The sequence below is a fragment of the Miniopterus natalensis genome, chromosome 4 (genome assembly GCF_054644295.1).
Source record: "Miniopterus natalensis isolate mMinNat1 chromosome 4, mMinNat1.hap1, whole genome shotgun sequence".
Lineage (NCBI taxonomy): Eukaryota > Metazoa > Chordata > Mammalia > Chiroptera > Miniopteridae > Miniopterus > Miniopterus natalensis.
The window spans coordinates 87420349-87442084 of record NC_142084.1 but is presented as its reverse complement, the minus strand read 5'-3'; the positions used below and the strand labels follow the sequence as shown (position 1 = coordinate 87442084).

The 21736-nt window shown below is 41.5% G+C and overlaps 1 protein-coding gene across 2 annotated transcripts in view; it reads left to right on the top strand.

Annotated features, from left to right (window-relative positions):
* Positions 1–21269, top strand: part of GABRB2 (gamma-aminobutyric acid type A receptor subunit beta2) — a 175985-nt gene extending 154716 nt beyond the window's left edge. The window contains exons 9-10 of one of the 2 annotated variants that reach the window (XM_016214007.2): positions 14469–14540; positions 16779–21269. In XM_016214007.2, coding sequence (XP_016069493.1) covers positions 14469–14540; positions 16779–17126 — 420 coding nt within the window. In that variant the 3' untranslated portion in view covers positions 17127–21269. The remainder of the gene's footprint in view (positions 1–14468; positions 14541–16778) is intronic. The other variant, XM_016214008.2, reaches the window with a different exon arrangement.
* The last annotated feature ends 467 nt before the right edge of the window (positions 21270–21736 follow it).

Genomic DNA, 21736 nt, shown 5'->3' with positions numbered 1-21736 from the left:
TGTCATTTTTTTATTTGACACTCTAAGGGAAAAGAGGTCAGCGCCTCTGACTAAATAGTCAGGTATTGTATGCTTTAGAAATTCTTGCAGCACACTGGATGAAAATCGCTGCTCTATGGGATTATAAAATGTGGTCCATTGTTGACTGAAAACTCATTTTATGGCATATGGCTGTATTTATAGCTGACACCAATAACTAATTATGATAATAAATAATTTGTGAATGCCTTCTATATGCGTAGTTTATATATATTACGTCATAAGACCCTATTATTGCCATATATTATTATCATTTTACAGATGATTAACTGATACCCAGACAGTGTAATTAACTTAAGGTTAAACAGCTAAGAAATGGTTGAATGGAAAATATGACTAGAGGCTACACTCTTAACTACTATGCTATATGTTAGATATTTATATACATCTGTAATGAAATTAATCACTAGGCCAAAAGGATATACTGGGTTCCAAGATAAAAATAGACATTCTCAATCCCTTATTATGTTCTTCTGAAATTACTAACCTTCCATTCAGAAAAAGTGGGTGACCTACAAGGAAGAAAAAAAAGATAGGTCTCAAACTATCCCATAGCAATATTAAATTTTATAAGACTATGGAAAATGTGGCAGGGTTCTGGGGGAAGAAAATATAACCTAAGAATATTACTATTGACATATAAAGGCAAAAGAAAGACAACCTATCCTCAACATGCAAGATCTTAGGGAGCATAGCATCCATAGTCCTCATTTTAAAAAAGAAAATAATAGCTTAAATAAAAAATCTAGCTCCTAACAAAAGGTAACCAAAGTGAGGAATTTCAGAATAGGAAAAGGCAGCGTGCTAGCATTTAGAACTAAAGGCAGCACGTAAAACTGAAGCTGTACCACCCCAGAAGTTAGTTATATTTTTAAAGCACATGGTTATTTTTATTTACATATTAGAAAAAGGTAAGAAAGTAAAAACCACATAAATCCCACTTTTTCCTGAAGAAAAAAGACACCAGTAGTATCTGGTGATTATTTTTTCATACATCTATTACATCTATTTATGCTTCTGTGTGAGCAGCTCCTCTCTCTCACTTTCCTTTCCCTTCAACTGCATTATTGATTGCTCTTTGCAGTCTATAATGTTTATAATGTTGTTTTGACTTTCATTCTTCATATTTCTTAAACAACTGAGTATCTGTTCATATATTTATATGCTATTGGAATTGGCTTCCTGTGAATTGCCTGTTCTTATTTTTGTCCATTTTCCTTTGTTGTCAGTTTGAAGAGTTGTAACTATAATAGAGATATTGAACATTTATTCACATGTGCATTACAGGTATTTTTCTAAGCTCTCAATCATGCCATACAAGTTTTTAATTTTTATATTGTCTAGTTGTTTCTACTTTTGTAATTTGTATTTTCTGGAATGGATAAAAATTCCTCCTGAAGCCCTAAGATAAGCATATGGTCTTCTAAATTTTTCCGGAAGTTTTTCTTTTTATACCTAATTTATCGTTTCACATTTTACATTTAATGAATAACCCAAGATAATTACATATAAATAGCTCATGCTCATTTCTAATAATTATCATTTATATTATATTCTAGTATTTATTGCTGTCCAAGAGAAGAAAGAGAGGGAGTCGCAGGGAGGGAAGAAAGGAATGATCTGGTCTGAACGGTAGCTGGGAGCAGTCAAGCCCATGCTCTTCAGCTTTCTTATTGATGTTGTCACCAGAGAGTCAAGATACCAGTGACACAGTTGGACAGAGAGACCTCATATTATTTTCCAAGCTTGGACATACCTGTAGCAACACTGTTTATGGCTCCCTGCAGATAGATATAGGGCCCCATGTAAAAATAATAATTCTCTAACTCAGTGCAGTAGATTGAAACTCAAGAGATTCAAGTCTCAACTCTGACACTTTATAATCCATATTTTTAATATCAGATAACTCAATATGTCTTGTAAAATAGGGATGTGATCTCTACCTTAAAAATCATATTGTTTTAGAATGTTTACTGAGTCTTCCTTCCTGAAATGTGTTAGTTCCATGGCCTCATATCTATTAAACCTACTGTCATTTATTTCTACTATAAGCAATTGCTTATTAGTTCAAAATTTACAAACACTTGCGCAGAGTATATATTATACTCTGTGATTTAAAACCATTTTTTTAATAAGTTCTCTTTTGGAAAATATGAGAAAAAAAAGTCTCTAATGAGAAATATTATCAACTAATTTTCTGGGTCAGGAACAACTAAAAGTACTTTGGACCTAACTCTAACATTAAAAATGACTTATCCCAAAAGATATACTTCTTACCTTGGCTATATTAGAAGAGAAATTAAATAGTAAACTGTGAAGTACATAGTAAATAGCCAAGCTGGCAGGCCTATTAGATTGTAATTGGACTAATAATAAAATTTACAGAAGACTACAGTAACAGGAGAAAAAGCAATTTATTATACGTGCACACGGGACAATCACAATATGATGCTCAGAAATGATCAAACCAGGCACCCTTTTATACTTATTTTTAAAATCTATCTTTCCCCCCATTGATCCCCTCTGAAGAAGCTGCCAGGACAGAGAAAGTTAGACCTCATTAGGGAGGAATCTCAGCAAGGTCTGGGCGTGGGCAGTAAACAGCGAAGGTGGTACCAGGCTTGTTTAGGTGGCCTTTTCCGATCTGGCGCCTTTTAACCCTGAGAGAGGTTGTCTCTCAGCCCCCGGGGCAGCAAGCGCACCTGCCACATGGGAGAGGTACCTCCTGCTTTTAGCGGGAGGGAGAGGTCAGGGTTTTCCTCTTGCACAGGCCATTTCTTAAGTAACTAATTCCAAATCATCAATGTGCCAGTCTGCATATTTGGGGTGGCCTGTCTTAGGCCCTGATAGTAGATATAACCGCCGTTTTGTATATGAGAAACTGGAACAGATACCTAGGAAGCCCCCAGTGAAACCCTTGGGCAGGACCAGGCCCTGGAAGCTGCCTGCCTGTGCTAGGCCGCCTGCCGGCCCGCCCCTCCGAGGGCCCTGCCTCCGTGAGCCTGCCGTGTCCTCGTCCGAAAAGGGGGCGAAAGCGTACTGCGGTTCCTAGAACGAGAATCACAGCCAAGGCAGTGCATTTTGAAAATATATTTATTCTGTGAGAATATCCAGGCCACCTCTAAACAAAACTTAACAAGCGGCAGAACAAGTTTCTGTGACCCGTGCTGTGGGTTTTTAAAGCACACGGCAAGGCTCTGTGTCGTCGGGGCGCCACCACTAGCCTGCGCGGCCGCGTGCTTACATCGGGGCTGGAAGCCAGAGCCACTCTCACTGGGTCACTGACATGGTCCCTCAGGAGAAGGGTGTCCTGGTTTCCAATATCGAGACAAAGGTGCACCTTTTAAAGGCTCTGAAGTTAGTATAATACTTACATATGCTATAAAGCATGTAATTTATTTTCTTCTTTATACATACTTGTTACTAAATTGATGGTGTATTTTCAGTTGATTGAATCTCAGATTCTAGGGAATTTGGTAACAGCCCTAGAATCGTGACTACAGTGATTCCTGAGAAAACTGTGCACAGATTCTGAGCTGTTGAGAGGTATAAAGTCAAGAAAACTTGTGTTTCACGGGCAGCTAGGGAATCAAAGACAAGCATTAAATTTTTGTTCACCACCTCTCCATTAATGTTAAATTATTCTGTAAAACAACAAGCACAGTACCCCCTGCATCCTTGCGTTCCTAGAGAAATTAGGAATTTTTTATGGCCTCTGCTGAGAAGAGATGTGCGGGATGTTTGATGATTGTTTCATTTGGGCAAAGGGCGCCTAGGGACCCAGACATAATTTTGAAACCTCCCTCAGCAATGAGCAAGCTGTCTCTCTGCCTCTCAGCACTTCTGGCTGCTGCTACAGAAAATTTCTGGGAGCTGGATTGGCCTCAAGGTTGCCATGGCAAGTTCCTCCACGGAGGACACCTGCCGAGACTCCCCACAGGGGAGTAAGCATGTCTGAGTCAGTCATGGGGGACAAGCCTGCCGACCCCAGGTGGCACCCCGAGAGTGCCCTGCAGGAATGGCCCCTCAGCATCTGCCCCGTGCTTTACCATGCACTGCAGATTTCCTCGGCCCGCTTCGGGTGGCTTTAGCTCAGCAGTGGAGAATGTTGGCCCCTGAAGCCAAGGACTTGGGCTTCATTCCTAGGAGAGCCTTTCAGCCTCCCTCCGCTCCACTGCAGAGTAACATGAGACTTTTCTCACCAGGGACACAGATTTGGAAGGAACATCACCAGTGCGTTGATTCCTAAGCAAGTGTTTATCACATTTCTGCTCCTGGAGAGCAGCACACTGGTAAAGGCCACAGCAGACCTCACTAAATAAATCCTGTTTGACTTGGGATTGGAGACAACCCTGAGTTCGAGCCCCGTGACTGTCACTGATCAGCTGTGTGGGCATGGGAAAGCTCTCCCAGCCTCAGCCTCCTCCTTTGTAAAGTGAGGTTTTCAGTCCCCCCCTCAACAGATGGTTTTAAGGATTTCAGGAGGCAGCACATGGAAAGTACTTGTCAAGTAGCAAGCGTCAGATAAAGGTAACCATGAAGCTGATGTCTGCGGTGGAAGGACCACAAGGACAGAGCTCTGACTTTCTCTGTTACTCAAGATTTGTTTCTAAATTCAGAAGCACTGTCTCCCTCAGTCTGAGGAATAGTCCACTGCCCCCGTGACACTCATTTCAATAGTATTAGGTAATCAGAACGAGTAGTATGCAGAACGGGGGATGCATGCTCCTGAGTTTCAGAGGAGGGAGGTGGGACCTTCAGAGGCATGGTGAGGAACAGCTTCACAGAGTAAAAGGTACGTTCCACCTCAGGAACAACAGTGCTTTGACCCTTGAAAGAACATTTGAGGATCCTCTCGTTTTATCAATAAAGAAACTGGTACCCAGAGATGGGGAGTAACTAGTCCAAGGATACTCAGCAATGAAATAACAGAGACCCAGTTCTGGGCATAACCTGCCCCTGTGCAGCGCTGCCTTCCAAGCCTCCACTTGGCAGATAGGAAACCGTTCTGGGGCAGTGGGGAAGGTTCCAGCCCAGCTGCTACACACTGTGACACAGAGCAAGGCACGCCCCCATCTGAACTACTAATGCCTTTTACAAATGAATGTCTGCGAAGAGCTTACAAGGCATCTACCTGAATTTTTCCTCACCACCCACCACCCCCATACGGCACCCTGCAGGGGGTCAGCTTCAGACCACGGTGTGGGAATCAGGAGCACTCAGAGAAACGCAGATCCAGCCCCAGCCCTGGATTTATTGAATCAAGAATTCCTGATGACCTAAGAATTTTTAAATTCTAGAAAATTTTCCAAATGATTTTGATGCTCACCGAAGGTTGAAGCTTGCAGATTTACCAGGTACTCTGATAGCCCTTGAAAACTTTACTGTTGACAAAAGCTGAGGCCCAGAGAGAAGTAACATATTCAGTTGCACAGCAAGAAAGTGGCAAACCTGGCCTTTAAACTCAGGTCTCTTTTTAAGAGAGAGAGTTTTCGATATTTTACACAGAATCCAGCTGCTGTTTTGTTCTTCAGCAGAGCATCAGATTGGCACCTGGGCTCGCTGTTCTTTCCTACCTTCCTAAATCCACCAACGCAGCCTGCAGCCTGTGTTTTGTGAAGCGCAGCCACACTCGCTTTCCGCCGTCGCCTGCAGCTCTCAGAGCCGAGGGCCCTCCGGTGTTAAAATGGACGGACAGATGTTTGACAAGGCTGCATCAGATTAACAGAAGTTCTCCTAACGAGAGCTGGGCCGGGAGAGTGGATGGTGCATTTGGCACGTTCTCATTTGGGTAATTCACCGTGTAATTGGCTAAATGCACCGAAGCCACCAGACCACAGCTGCACAAGGGATGCCTGGCCCGGGTGGATTTCACTGCCCCTTCTCCAGCTCAGTGTGCCCAAGGGTTTAGCTGGTACCTTGGTTGTGATTAATTCAGCATTTCAGAAGGGAGCACAAAAAATTACCAATCAAGTCCTCTACCCTTTACTATATTGAGGATGAAGACTTCACTTAACACACTTGAAGAGCTACCCAAGGTTCACAGAAAATTCCTGTTTTAAACAAAAAAATTTACAGTCACTGACTTTCAGAACATTAAAGGACCTAAGAGGTCATTTAAACCAGTGCTTCCCAATCTTTAATGCACATAAAAGCTATATTGTTAACTTGTAAATGGTACCTTGTTAAAGGGCAGATCCTTATTTGGTGGGTCTAGGGTGAGGCTTGAATTCTAGCAACTTCCTGGCGATGCCAAAGATGCTGCACACTGAAAGCAAGTGTGTCACCCAGGGCGCAGAAGTGAGTTACAGCCTGAGTACCAGCCCTGAATGACTCGTGGTTGCCTTGACAACTATACTGAGAATTCTGTAGTTGACAGGATCCAGGGGGTCCATTCGCAGTGCCTATCACAGGCTTAAGAATAGGAAACTTCACTTCAGAATATTCTTTTTTGTTTCTCTTTAATTAACATTTTCTTTCAGTTTATTACAGCATTTTTTAGTTCCTTAGCTTTTTGGGTGGGCTTTTTTTTTTTTTAGGTATAATTGACATAACAGTATTCGTTTCAAATGTACAATGAAATGATGTGATATTAGTATATATTTTAAAATGATCACCACGATAAATCCAGTTAACATACATCACCATACATAGTTTAACAATTTTTTGTGTGTGATGTTTCATGTTTATGTGCAAAAACTGAAACCCAGAAATATCAGTGATTTGCTCAGGATTATGTAAGCTAGTTAGCAGTAGAGCTGGGAGTAACTAGAGCTGCAGTATAAACCTAGGTTTCTGTCTCCAAATTGCACATTTCAATCACAGATTGCATGTGAAGCTGTTTTAAAATATCCTCCTTCAGTTCTTCAGTCGGCAGAACCAGCCGCAGAGTCCAGTTTGGATTCAAGAAGCCAGGACACTGAGCCCAGGTCAGCCTCTGAGCAGTTCTGCAGCTTTGGGGCAGGAATTTCTTCGGGCCTTAGTGTTGTTGTCCATGAGATGAAGAAGTCCGTGCCTGGTCTTCCCAGTTCATTCTGATGTTGTAGAAGGCGATGAGATAAAGAATATGAAAGACACTTGACAAATCATAAGTGACCTAAATAAATGGAGGACATTTTCTTGAAAATTGCTGCAGGATAACATTAAACTTTCCTGCAAGACTATTGATTTTGAAAGGAAAGTTTTATTTTTATAATGATAATTATGAATTATACATGACCTTACCCTTGTCCTAGGTTCAGTTTTATCTGAAACAATTGAAATGGCTGTTTTGAGTTGTATTAATGTGTCCTTCTGACTTCCCACCCACCTTTAAAGCACCCGGCCTGTGCAGAGCGTGCACAGAGGCGTGGGGGTAGGGCTCTCAAGCCAGCCAGCTGAAGTCTTGTCAGTGGTACCTTGTTCTGAGATGAGATGGTTGCCAGTGGCAACAGGGCTTTGTGTTTTCTCATTTCTATCTAGGAGGAGAAATGGGGATTTTTTTTTTAATCCGAAGGCCTCCAACAAACCTTTTCTTTATTCTCCTTGGCTCAGTTGACTTAGGCCTCCCATGCCTGAACTAATCCATGGCAAGGGGAGGGGAAATATCAAGACCAGCCGAAAGCAGTCAGGCTCACATCTGGATGCTGGGTCAGTCTCCACTGTTGTTAGAATGGGTGGGACAGCCCGGCCGGGCGTGGCTCAGAGGGTGAGCGTCGACCTGGGATCCAGGCGATTGGGGTTCGATTCCCGGTCAGGGCACAGGCCCGGGTTGCGGGCTCGATCAGTGACTCTCTCATCATTGATGTTTCTATCTCTCTCTCTCCCTCTCCTTTCCTCTCTCTGAAATCAATAAAGACATATTTTTAAAAAAAAGAAAATAAAGAATGGGTGGGACAGATTCAACTACAACATCCACTGCAAGGGGCTAACTGGAAAATATAAAGAATCCGCCTTACCTGCCTCTGTAAGTCAGTGACTATCATAGCAATGGGTACCTCTTGTTATGTACCTAATTGTACCAGACATGTTGGTAGGCTCCTTAAATAATTTTGTCTTAATCTTAAAACAAACCTTTATATAATTAGCTTCATTTTAAGGAAGAGGAGGTGATGTAACTTCATTTTAAAGATGAGAATCTGAGGCTCAGCTAAGCTATGGAACTTGCCCCAGGTCACACAGCTTATCAGTAGAGAAGCTAGAATTCAAAGCCAATTCTAAAACGCTTGTCTTCAAAACTTAATTAACAACATAGATGTTCTTATCTACACTGAAATTCATCTACAAAATGTAATTTCACATTATCGTTATCATCATAATGAAACTTTCTTATAGATGCATTTAATTTGGAGAAAGAGAGACATAGTTCCCATAAATATGTGCAGCAGGAAATAAATCTGAAAACCTACTTTGCTGATGGGTGCAAAGTCTACATTCTTAAACTTTAACTCATCTTGTTGGCAAATAACAGAATGGGACATTCTGAGTTACTTCTCGCCTCTGCCCATTCTAAGGATAAAGAACCAAGCAAGGCATTCCATCGAAGCCTCAGGGAGAAATGTCATCCACTGTCTCTTTTCTGAGGCAGGTGAGTAATGAAGTCCCGGCTTTGGATACTTTGCGGGGGGACTGAAACCAGGCGATTCACACAGCCTAGAACCTATAGGAAGCTCCCTGCCACGTGGCTACAGCAAAGAGAAGCACATCTGTACTGATGCATTCATGCTCCCTAAGGAGTGACTGAACAGCCGCTGTGTGGCCCTCTGTCAAGTTACTGTTCCTTGAGTTTGTCATATAAGGCACTGTTTTTAAGTCCTTCATATGAATTATTTCACTTAATCCTCACAGCAGCCCAGTAAGGCAGATACTGTTATACCACTTAGACAGTTGAGAAAACTGAGGCTCAGCAACGCTGAATATCTTGCCCAGGATCGCAAAGTTTAGTGAGCTTGCCTTTAACCCCATCTGCTTTTAACCTGGCTTCAGAACCCACTACAGCGTCAGCCTAAAAGACGGTGAATGCTTTTTGGTTTACCCTGGGACTTCCTGCAGCCTAGAGGTAAAGACTTCAGCTATCGTGGTAGCCTGCTTTAAAATATAACCTCTTATTTCACAAAGTGGCTCTTCTTAAAATGCTTATGTATACTATGTAGTGAGGTCTATGGTGGTTGCATCTGTACTGCACATGAAAAAACCTTTTATTCCTTGTTATAATTCCCTAAACAATATACAGTATAACAACTATTGACATGACATTTATGCTGTATTAGGTATTATAAGTAATCTAGAGATGATGTAAAGTACATGGGAGGATGTGCGTAGATCATATGCAAAGACTGCAGCGTGTTATATAGGGACTGGAGCACCCAGAAGGAGAGGCTCCTAGAACCAGTTCCCCTTGGATGCAGTGGGACAACTGTACTCTTAAGCTTGTACCCACTGTATGCGACAAAGACGAAATAACTGATGCTAAGGGCAGTGTTACTATAATAAATATATAATGGCAAATAATTACAATAACAAAAGGATTTGTAAATGCCAGACAATTTCTTGCTAGAACATAACTGTTACTGAATGATATGCCTCTGTTTGAACAGGACCAAGGAATTTCTAACATTTGCTTCATCAGATAATTGGAAGTAGAAGAACCCTATTCATCCTTCCTTACTCTTATACATGTTGCATCTTTCTACTTCACTACATGGGTCCCCTGATACATACTCTAATAGCAATGTAGACACTTTCCTCACTGCTCTTATTTTCATTTATAATTACATATTATTTCTGTAGGTATTTGTTCAAGGTGTATCTTCCCTTTAGGATGTGATCTCTGTGAGGGTAAGGAGCATGTTTGGTAGGGACTCAAGAAATATCTGTTGAATTAGCAGATTATACCATTAGTCAATACTTAGTGGACATGTATACTATATATTCTTCATATTTTCAGTCTGCGGTTGGTTGAATCTGTGGATATGGAAGGCTGAGTAGATGCATTTTGTCATTTTGACTATCATTTTTTTATAGTTATTGGTGATTCAGCTTTTACAACAGTGCATTTTTTAAGCACAACCACCAGACCCAGAGCTAGTTAGTACTAAACATGTGTGTAAACTCCCACTCAGAGTACCCAGTAATCAGTGTGAGTCCATGTACCCTCCCCATCCAGCCCACCTCTCTTCAAGAGGTGCCTTTCAGCATCACCCTCATGTCCCCTGCCAGTCAAGAACCAACCAAGGGGAAAAAACAAAAAGAACCAACTGAGATTCTGAGTCTGTAGAAGCAAAGGTCATTGGCTGTGTTCCCTGCCTCTCTGTGGAGTTACCCTTTTGTTGCATGTTCACGGGAGTCCTGCCCATATGGTCTGCATTCGGTCATCTTTCTGGCTTCTTAGTCAAATTAAATGAAAAACAGTAGGAGGCAGTGGGCAAAGTTCTGTGGAAGAAGCGTGACTCTGATACATGTGAGGGGATCTGATTATAGACTAGATGGGGTTTTTTGAAGCCACTGGACTGAGAAATTCTCTTTCTGAGTCAGTATCTTCCAGAATTGTCAGATTTTTAGATGCATTAAAATGTTAGCGCCTTGCCTAAAGAGAACAGAAACCAAACCTTGGCCTCTTTGATTTTAGCTGAAAGCTAGAAGCAGTTGTAATTTCCCTCTAACCCAGAACTGAGGTGATGGGTGGGTGGTTCTGTACGTTCAAACCCATCTCCATTAGCTTATTCGACAAGCTTGGGATAAGTTTCAACACCCAAGACCAAGAGGAAACCGTGAGTCGCTTAATGACCTGGGATGATGATGTTTATCACCTTTAAGTCAATCAGTGCCATAAGTCATGAAATTTGATGTGATGGACCACCACATTGATTACGTGCTATTCTGGGCCTTGGAATATTATGAAGAGGAGGGGTGTGTGGCTGCAAAAGCCACCCCTTTCCCTGTTATCAGTGTGCACTGTCCTTACCCTCAACAATGTGTGTGAGCCCCGGGGGGAAACTGTAGTTCATCTTCTGTTAATGGCTACCCATTCTTCCCCTCCCCACCCCTGCACATTCGAAACACTTGACTGGAATGTTTTCAGCCTTGCAGAAAGAAACCAAAACAAACATCCTCTATGGTATTATTGAAAAATGAATTCGGAGATTGTGAATTACTGATTCCATAGTGTGCATAGAAATTTTTAGCAAGTCATCGCTCATAATGCTTTGAATTGTATGAACCAGCAAATGAAAAGATTAGATCAATCATCTCTCTCCAGCTTGGGACTTGAGTCAATAATTCAGATGAAAATGGAACTACAACAAACCTTCACCTCTCAGTATTTGAGCCCCCAGGTGTTAAAATCTCTTTAAGTTATCAGAATTGGGTACACACATTCTCATATCTACCTCTATGAAATTTGTCAAAATAGGACTTCGGGCTTAGGTAAGCTCCTTATAAAACTGGCTGTACTCCACACATCCTGAAGATCTGTAATAATTTCAAGTGAGTCCCTCTTCTGGATGAAAGAAATGTCCATAAGATTAATAGATTGTAAATAGTTTCCTTCACTTTTCTTTCTTCGTGGGGATTTCAGTATGATCCCAATCTCTTACATTTTTCCCAGACAATTAAAATAACTCCTAACTTTGAACTTTAATTGAAACTACTAGCAAAAAAAAAGGAAACTACTAGCTTGTATTTTATTAAATTAAGAGGAAGAAACCAGAAAGAATTCTCCCAGGCTTTTAAAAGAAATGAGTCAATTTATCCTATATTTTATTAATTATACTTTAATATTATTAAATATAACAATATGAATATACTCTCTTTTCTCCTAAATTTAACATTAATCCTTAGATCTCAGTCCAAATATTTTTTAAAAATCAGTGATCTGTAGCTATATATTAGTCTTAATGAATTTCACATAAATTAACACATACATAGAAAGGAATCATTTTCCAAGAGGAATTTTGATTCTGTGAGTGTAAAAGAAATGGAAAAGGTTAAGCTACACAAAAATGAGAAAGGCTACTGTGCGAAGTTCAAGCATGGACAGATACTGCAGAGTTAGCTGCAGTGAGGCCCACGCAGCTGCAAAAACCAATCCCAGTACTGAATCAGGATCACAATTTTCAAGGGAGCTGCAAAAGTACAAGATTTTTGCCTGGTGAATTTTCCTTGGCCATCTTTCCTTTGTTTCCCCATATATGTTTTTAAGTGACTGGTAATTGGATGTTTAAGGAAATTAAAAGGCAAACTTTTTCTAAATTAAATCTAAAAGAAATTTGATGCAGCAGGCAGAATGCTTAGACGTACGTGATTTGACCACAGTTAGTGATGTTTAGAAATCTGGATTTAAATGTCCTTCAGGCAGGCCTGTATTTTTGAGTCTAGTTCACTACAGAGCCAACTGTTCCTACTTTCCATTACATCTTCACAGCCTGCTTGGGTCATGTGATCCTGTAACCCTCTCAGTAACTCATGGAAGCGAGTTTTCTTTGAATACTACTTTGCACCCACTCTAGTGGTCAGCATTAAGGGTACATTCCAACAGGGTATAGGCCCTGCCCACATGTTTGCCATCATAAGGGAAACCAGGGTTCTGAGAGGTCATAGCAAGAGAGTTTAAGCTGGTGAGGAGAATTAGCAAAAGCTTCCCTGCATCCACCGAGATTTTCTAGATGAAGGACACTGAGGCTCAGAGTGAGCCGGGACTGGAACCGGCTCTCATTTCTGAAGTCCGTGTCCTTGCCACTCTGCCTGTGGAGGCTAGAGGGGCGGGGACCCATGGCAGAAGGACCAGAAAGAGCAGATGTGTCCACTCATGCTACTGAATGTCTTCTCACTGCCAATCCTGTATTAATCATGACCTTTAGACAAACCTCCTCTTCTGGGGTCCTTTGAGAAGAAAAACCTTACTCTTCTCTTTCTGCTTCTGAGGTCTACCCCTTACTTCCTCTGAAAACTATCATTAGATCAATAGCTTAAAACCCCACCAAGCTCATTTGATTCACCCACTGGGCCAAGTAGATTTTTTTGTGTGTCTGAAGCAGAATATTTTCCCCTTGTAATGACAAAGGAGGGTCACACAGGTCACTGGTGCATAATGAATGAATTCATTAATTTGATTCCTTAATAGGGAATCATCTTACTGAGGAAACCTTGAGACATGTGCTAATGTGATCTACCCATGAGAATTTAAAAATTAAAAATCAAAACAACAACTAGGTTGTTCATATCTGAGAGCTACCGGTTGACCACGTCATAGGTATTTTACCCTATGGTGAAAATATTTAGTAGAAAGAGTTGAAGGTTTGAATCTGCAAACATAAATTTAAATTATTGCTTTACCACATAACTAGCTCCTAGCTACCCATGAATTTCTGGATTTTGATGGAAAGGGTTGTTTACAAAATGCTGATAGTATTAACTCCATCCTCATAATATGGTTGAGAGATTTAAAGCGCTTTACAGTAGCATAATAGAAACAAAAAAGGCAGAGTGAAAATCATCTCAGCCTTTTTTTCCCTACTGGCTTTTATTCAAAATGACCGCCTTCCCGCAATTTCCTGGGTATTTACACTCCATATTTGGCTATTTTGTCTCCACTTTGGTGGAAGGATTTGCAAAGTCAAAGTTGGTGGCACTCTTGCTCTCCTAGAGACCTACCTCCATGTTATGTTCTAGTTGGGTGAACTTTCTCTCACCTCTCAGGATACTGAGCGCATAGTAGGTAGTTTCAGAGTGTTTTTCTTTTGGAAAGACTGCTTTGGACATTCCCAGGTGGTTAACAGTTCATTGCCTTAGATTTCAAATTTCAGGTCACAATGTCATTTCGTGGAAGATAAAACAAGATCTCCCCCACACACACTAGTCACGGTAATTGAAAATTGCAGAGTTAAGGTTTCTTGGATTTGTGCAGTTTTTTACTCTTCTTTTGATGATCTGAGTGGGGAACTGAGGTTTAAAATAGCCTCGTTCTCCCTTCCCAAGGTAAGTCTGGGAGGCTGCTGGGTCCCAGAAGGATGGGATTTGCTTTTCTATATGTTACTATGGGACAGGGACATCCCTCCACAGCATACACCTGTCACTGAGAAAGGTGCGGGAAAGGAAACAGTGCACCCGAACCCGGACCTGAATTAACAAATGACTGTACGAAAATAAGGCTCACTCTGATTGTTCAGCCAAACGGAGCTCTGTTGACCAAATATTTCTCTTTTCTTGTTGGAAAAATGTTAGGGTGGGGAATAGAAAGGAGGAAAGGAAAGCCTCTTCATCCAAATGTTTAGCGTGAATTTGCCCTTGTTAGAGCCATCAGCACATGGGTCAGTCTGCAGACTACCTCAAGTGAGCAGAGCCCATCCCTCTACCCAGTAGAACAGCTGAGTCAGCGGGTGTGCAAAGCGCCCGCGTTCCCGAGGGTTCTTGGTAGGAGGCTCACACCACTAACTGCCACACTCCCATTGCAGCCTGGGAAGACCTCCAGTGGTGTTTACCTACAGGAAGCTCATCACCCATATCTATTCCAGACTTACGGCAAGGTCAGCCTACTTGCTTTCTTTTAGGCATAGCTATGCCCTGGGCTTTCCCACCTCGCTGGAAACCGTATGTATCCCACTGCACTCGCGGGCATCGCCCAGGCGGCTGGCAGAGCGCGCAGCTTCCCACGTTATGCCCGCATTCTCAGCTAATGTCCCCGCGCCCTGTTCTTCCAGTTGAAGGAACCTAGGTTCAGAAGGACTAAATCATTTTTCCAAGGTCAACACACACACACACACACACGCACACACGCGCACACACACACGGGAGCCAGATCTCCACTCTTTTGACTTCAAATCCAACATCCTCTCTGGAGACTGCCACTGCCGTGGGCACAGCAGCAGTGCCAGCTTCCCCCCCGGTGGAGCTGTGGTGCCTGGCACAGTGCCAGGCACCCAGTGGTGTTCAATCAGTATGGTTTTTTATTATTTTGTGAATGACAAAAAAAAAATAATGTAGCTCCAGGAATGATCTCATCCGACAGATTATGCATTTCATAGATAATGAAACAATAGCTCACCAGAATTACACCAATTATTCAAGGATCATTTGTCCTTAACTTAGAACAAGTTTCCCTTACTAATACTCCAGTGCTCTACTGTTTTATTATGATTGTTGTTATTGATTTATGTTTTCACCCCAGTCAAGCCTGGTGTATATTCATAAATGTTCTTATTGCAACTGTTCAGTAGAAAAGCAAACATCCTGGTGCTGCTTAGACCAGGGTAGTCTCTGAATATCATCATGCATAGTAGCCAAAGAAATTTTGCTAAGTTATTTTTTTGGTAGTTAAAATAACAGTTAACAACCCAGAGCAGGACAGAAAAACAAGGGGTAGTAGGTTTCCCGTTTCCATCAGCTTCACTCTCCCCGAACTTTGAAAAGTCCCAATCTTCTCCCCCAAGCTTTGGACCCTAATGATCAAGGTTTGAGTTCCAGCTCCACCATTTAGGACTTTGGGAAATTTGGTGAATGACTTCACTTACAAACCAGGAAAAAAATTTCTTTCCAAAGGATGGTTTTGAGCATCCAGTGAGACAATTTCTGCAAAGTCCTGATACATAGTATGCAGCTGTAAATATCTCTTTCCTTCACAGGGCCATCAAACCCATCACTAAGGCCATTACCTGACCCTTTCTTGACAGGGTGTTTCAACATTTATTGGGCTTAATTTCCACATCTTACAGACTTTGAAAATTATCCTTAAGAATATATTTGTTTAACATTTCCACTAAGCAAAACACTGCCACAAACCAAACATAGAGAATGTCTGATCAGTGGGCAGAGATTAATTGCTCAATTATTATGTTCCCACATATTTTATAGCCTCTAGTTCTCAAAAGATTTCAGATTTGAATTTATAATACAGGGGCATTAAACCACATTTGAAAGCTAATTGATAATATATAATCTCAGCAACATTCTTCTTGCCTTCTGCATAATTAATGAAGCTCAGAGCATTATATCTTCCAATTAAGTGTTGGTTATATTCCTTGTTTCCATATATCATCTGTACCTATCATTGGCCATTTTTCTTTTATTTTGTAATTTTTAAAATGTTACTGGAAATTGGTATATCCTGATTCTCCACCAAAATAAATATAACCTGCTGTTAATAATCATGTGTTGTGGCTAGGTTTGATTATCTAGGGCAGCAGCCTATTATATCATTACATCGTTACAGCAATCTTCTCGGATTGGATTACCACATCACTTGATATGACGAGGAAACTGAAACTCACATAGCTCATAATGGCAGGACCACAGTCCAGCTTTAGATAATGTAGCCACAAAGCCAGTCCTCTAAACTGCTAGGATAAATACAGAGTCGACCCTTGAACAACAGGGGAAAGGGTCAGGGGCACCGACCCTTGCACAGTTGAAAATCCATGTCTAACTTTTGACTCCCCCAAAACTTAAGTTGTCTCTTGGTAACTATAGAGGATTTGTTCCAGGACCTCCTGCAGGTCCCTAAGTTGCAAGATGCTCAAGTCCCCTATTAAATGGCATAGATCAGTGCCTGCGACGGCCCTCCGCATCTGCAGACTCTCAACCTGAGATTGAAAGCAGTATGGATAGTCATTGAAAAAATCCATATGTCAGTGGGCCCACTCAGTTCGAACCCATGTTGTTCAAGGGTCAGCTGCACTGCCCAAGCTAGGTACCGCAGCACTCTTCTGTAATAAGCGTCTGAAAGGCTGATCGTTTAGATTGTCTCATTTGATTCGTCTCCCTTGCAGATGGACCCCCATGAGAACATCTTACTCAGCACTCTTGAGATAAAAAACGAAATGGCCACATCTGAGGCTGTGATGGGACTTGGAGACCCCAGGAGCACAATGCTGGCTTATGATGCCTCCAACATCCAGTATCGGAAAGCCGGGCTGCCCAGGCATACTTTTGGCCGAAATGCCCTGGAGCGACACGTGGCCCAGAAGAAAAGCCGCCTGCGGAGACGCGCGTCCCAACTGAAAATCACCATCCCCGACTTGACTGATGTGAATGCCATAGATCGGTGGTCACGCATATTCTTCCCCGTGGTTTTTTCCTTCTTCAACATCGTCTACTGGCTCTACTATGTGAACTAAAACATAGCCTCCCTCGGGAAGCAAGGACTAGACCCCTCCTCAATCCAGTTGTACAGCCTGACGTAGGACTTGGAAAACACATCCATCCGGATCAAAGTGATGCTAAAATACCTTAGTTGCTGGCCTATCCTGTGGTCCATTTCATACCATTTGGGTTGCTTCCGCTAAGTAATGAATAACTAAGGTCCTTGTGGTTTTCCAGTTGAAATGCAAGTGACTTGCACGCATGCTGGCAAGACTGAGTCCGAGTGCTCCACTTTATCTGCTAGGTGTGCAGCCAACACAGGGGAACTATTTAGAAGGTGTTCTTAGAAGGCGCGATAGCATTGTCAGTCATTTCGCTGAGAAGCGGTCATGTCCAGATACTCCCATCTCAACCCTAAGGTTGGCATGCTGCTGAGATGGCACCGTGCTTACGAAACATTATCCTCAATGCCATGTGAACATGCTTACGGAAGGTGGCCTGTGCCCATCTTATTAAGGCGATAATGGCGCCATGGGCAGATAATTCCCACAATGAATTCTAGAAGGTTCTCATTGTAGTTCAAACAAGATAAGGGGAGTCAAGACAGAGATTCAGGAAACCAGCTTGGCCAGTTTCAAATTGCTCGAGCACTGGGAATCAACTATGAGGTCTTCCATGTTGGCATGTAGAGTCCAGGAGAATTCTGAACATTACCATGCACAGTGGCCAAAGAAATTTTTCTAAAACTCTATTTCCTAGGTGGTTAAAAGAAGAGTTAAAAACCCAGAGCAGAGTGGAAAATCCAGAAATGACTGTTGGAACAAAATGAAATAAGCAAGCAGCATGACCCTTTTCAGCCCACACAGCATCTGGTCTATACATACTGTGGTCAGTGGCAAAAGGCAGAACAAGAGATTTTTTTCCAACCTCACAAGCTTTTGACAGCATACCTACAGAGGCCTGTATAGTTTATTTAACTAAAAGACACCCACAAAAGAGAAAAGTTAGCCCAATTAGCATCATCTTAGATGCAAGTTAGGTTGAGAGTTATTGGAACGTACTAATGCAAAGTGCAAACAGGTTGCTTTTCACACACCGATGTCTGCTGTCTCTGCAACATTTTGCCCTATAAGTTTATTTCTGACTTTAATAGGGTATTTCCAAAGAGGGATTTGTTCATTTCGCTAAAAGATTAATGTTCCTTTCCAGTTTTTCTTGCTTCTGAAAGTCTGATTGTATTTTTAGGAGACAGAAAACAGAAGGCTTTGGAGAGATTGAGTGAACTCTGCATCCTTATGTGCAATGAAGTTCATCTTACTATTTTTCAGAGCAAATAATACTTCCAAGGTTACGCGCACAAGTGGAGTTACTGTTGTGGGTTTGTTAGGTTTGCTTTTTTAAGGTTGCCTTCACTGTGTATGTTGCAGTCTCCCTAGTCAAGGAAAATATGGCAACCGTGGGAAATAGGATAACAGGGCATGTTAACCTGAAGGCTGTGAGCCTCAGTTGATATTGCAGGAAACTAACTGATAATCTGGTAGGCACGGTGTTTCGTTTTTATTCCATTTTCAAATCATGTCATTGTGCTGCTTTCTACCAGTTGGACATATGCATTCATATGTTGGACAGCAAGGAAAGTAAGCTAATATATTTTATTTTTATCAACGTGAGGTTCGTATTTTGCTTTTTCATGGAGAAAATAGTGAACTGCTAAATTTTCCTTAAAGGTAGATTTCATTGAACTTTTTCTTGGAAGGTGACTTTGCTGTGTCTATTGAGAAAGCAAAGCGCACTTCTTTTCAGAGTAACATTTCTAATTGTGCGTAGTAGCCAAGCCAGTCTCTGCCTGTGGATAAAATGTTATGTTCTGTTCCCTCTGATGACTTAGCCACTTGGAAAGTGATGGGTCCTACTCTCCTTCTCTTCCAAGTATCTGAGAAGAAGGAAAAGGTTTAGTACTTAGATTTTTGAATTTGCCTCAAGATTGGATGTTGTTTTTCTCTCCCCACTGGCATCAGGGACCGTGGCTCTCATTTCTTGATTATACACTTAAACACCTCTGAGTATGATCTTTGGGCAGAATCCAAGCAAGGTTCCGCCCATAGGCTCAGAGTAGAAAGTCTTCAAGCTTCTCCAGGGACACGCTTTCAGCTTTCACCTAGGCAATGATTTGGGGGCATCACACTAATAAAAGTGCCTGCCCCTCTTCTCCAGGGGTTCAAGTTTGAGTAGCATATATCAGGAAGGAGCATATTAATAACTCAGGTGCACAACTCCAAAATGCCATTCTAGGATGGTTTTTCTAGAGACAACTCAGAGCCCACATCTAGAAGTGGGCTTTTATTTGCAATTATTGTAAAAGCCATAAAAACCCTTGATATTGTCACTTAACACAAATTTGATATCAGAGGAAGTCAACCGAGTAATCTAGATCAGAGGGGAAAAAGGCAACCTCGCAGCAAGACTGTCAAAAGCATGCAACCAGGGATTCATTTCTGCCCCCGGTGATAGGAAGAAGCTAGGAAAAGAGAGACTTGATGGGACCTGGGACAGATGCCTTAGAGCAAAATCCATATATCAGCATTCAGTAGCCACGTAGTTAGAAACAACTGGCTCATCCTGCCCAGAGGTAACAAACAGTAGATACAGAATTTATTCTTAAACTCCATTTTTACTGTGGTTCAATTGGATTTGGGGAAGGGGCATCGGGAGGGGTGTTAGATCTCATAAGTCCACAAAGACCAGTCAGCTTGATGTCCAGTGGTTAAATTTAAGGACCACAAAAGTGTGTTTTGGCAATTCTGATAGGCTATTACCATCAGTTTATACATGTATGTATAGTTTGGGTTTTTTTTTATTATAAAACAGCCAGATAGCCAGCAATTAAGGTGTTTTTTCATCTTTGTGAAATTCATAGGCAAATTCTGACTCTAAGATGCACAGTCTAAATGAAACCTTCAATCTCAATCTGTATATATATATTGTACATGACTGCTAGTAGGTATGAAATGCATTCTCAGAACTGAAAACTCATGCGACGTGATCATGTGTTTGCATAGGGAATGTTACAATTCTGTCCACTGCAATTTGCTAACGGAAAAGATATAAGATACGCAGTGCCATCTAGACCTTTTCTCATTTCTTCAAAAGCAGTGCTCGGTTAAAAATAATAATAATAATAATAATAATAATGGTCTATGAACCAAAAGACTTTACATTCTAGCATTAGGAACAAAAAAAATCTGTCAGCTTAAAAAAGCACAACACATAGAGAAAGTTCAGTGGAAAGCATACTGGGGAAATGGATCACGTTCATTTTAAGCAAGACCTGCATTAAATTGGCAACTAAGACAATTTTCATTTTCTGTAGATACCTGTGTTCCAGTTTTATGATTAACTTCACACTCAACAACAAAAACAGCAAAGCAATCAATAAACAACAGGTCATACAACAATCTACATGTATATATGTGTATATATAGACCCATGTAAACATACATGCATATATATGCATTCATATGTTGGAAAACAAAAGGAATAAGCTAATATCTTTTATTTCCTTCATTAAGCCAGTGTATGAGTAGCTTTAATTTGGCCACCAACAGATCAACACATTGGAACAAGTGATACAGGGCACTGAGCGCTTCTCTGTCAGCAAGCCCATGCCGTTCTCGGGGACCCTGCGCAGCTGGACGCAGCCACAGTGCTGACCTCAGAGCGCCGGAGACTAACTCGCTCTCGCATTGCTTGGCTACTTGCTCTCTCTTCAAGGGAAATAAATAGCTTTGTCCATTGGTGATTTAAAAAACAAAAATGTCTTAAACAAAATGATTTTAAAAAAATCCTCCTAGGCGGAGGGGAAAGAGCCCTCCCCGTGCCGGTTAGGGCCCGTCCTCGGCGCTTCTCGCCCCTTCCCCTGCGCTCGTGCCCAGAGCCCGCGGGGCGAGCGCCATGACTTCCACGGAGTGTGTAAATATCAGCCCAGATTTCTTAAATATTTTTAACTTCTAATTTGTATTGTATGGTAAGGCAATGTGCGAATTCTGTTTATGGCTTACGTTGATGTGTTACAATACTCTGTAAATAATTAAACATGCTGTAAATGAATAGTCAGTAGATGCGGATAACTGTTTCATTGTTTTCCTTAATTTTTATTTATTTTTTACTAAGTACGGCTACTTAGTAATTTTTATTTATTTTTTACTAAGTACGGCTACTGCAGTGCCCCAACAGAGTAATTTAGGCATCCTTTTGCATAAATGCTTTGGGATCCCAGATGGAAGGGTTTCAGTTCGCTATCTCGCGCACACACACACATACACACACATTCTCACACATATCTACACACACATCTACACACGAACACATCACACACACACACGCACTCAAACACAACCCTCTTCCCCTCGCCCACTCACTAGCTCCCACTCTTGCTCCCTCCACGGGAAACGAGAGTGTTCATGTAGTGAATGTAACAACCAGGAGATTGCCTTAGAGATGGCAATTGGTTAAAGCAGAAATGATCACTGATTACTTAAAAGGGTGTTTTATGTGTCAGAGTTTAAGAAACCAAAGGTTGTAACTTAAATCTCAATTTTCAAAGAGTAAAAGTTTATATTGATGGCACTACAGGAAATAAAATTGC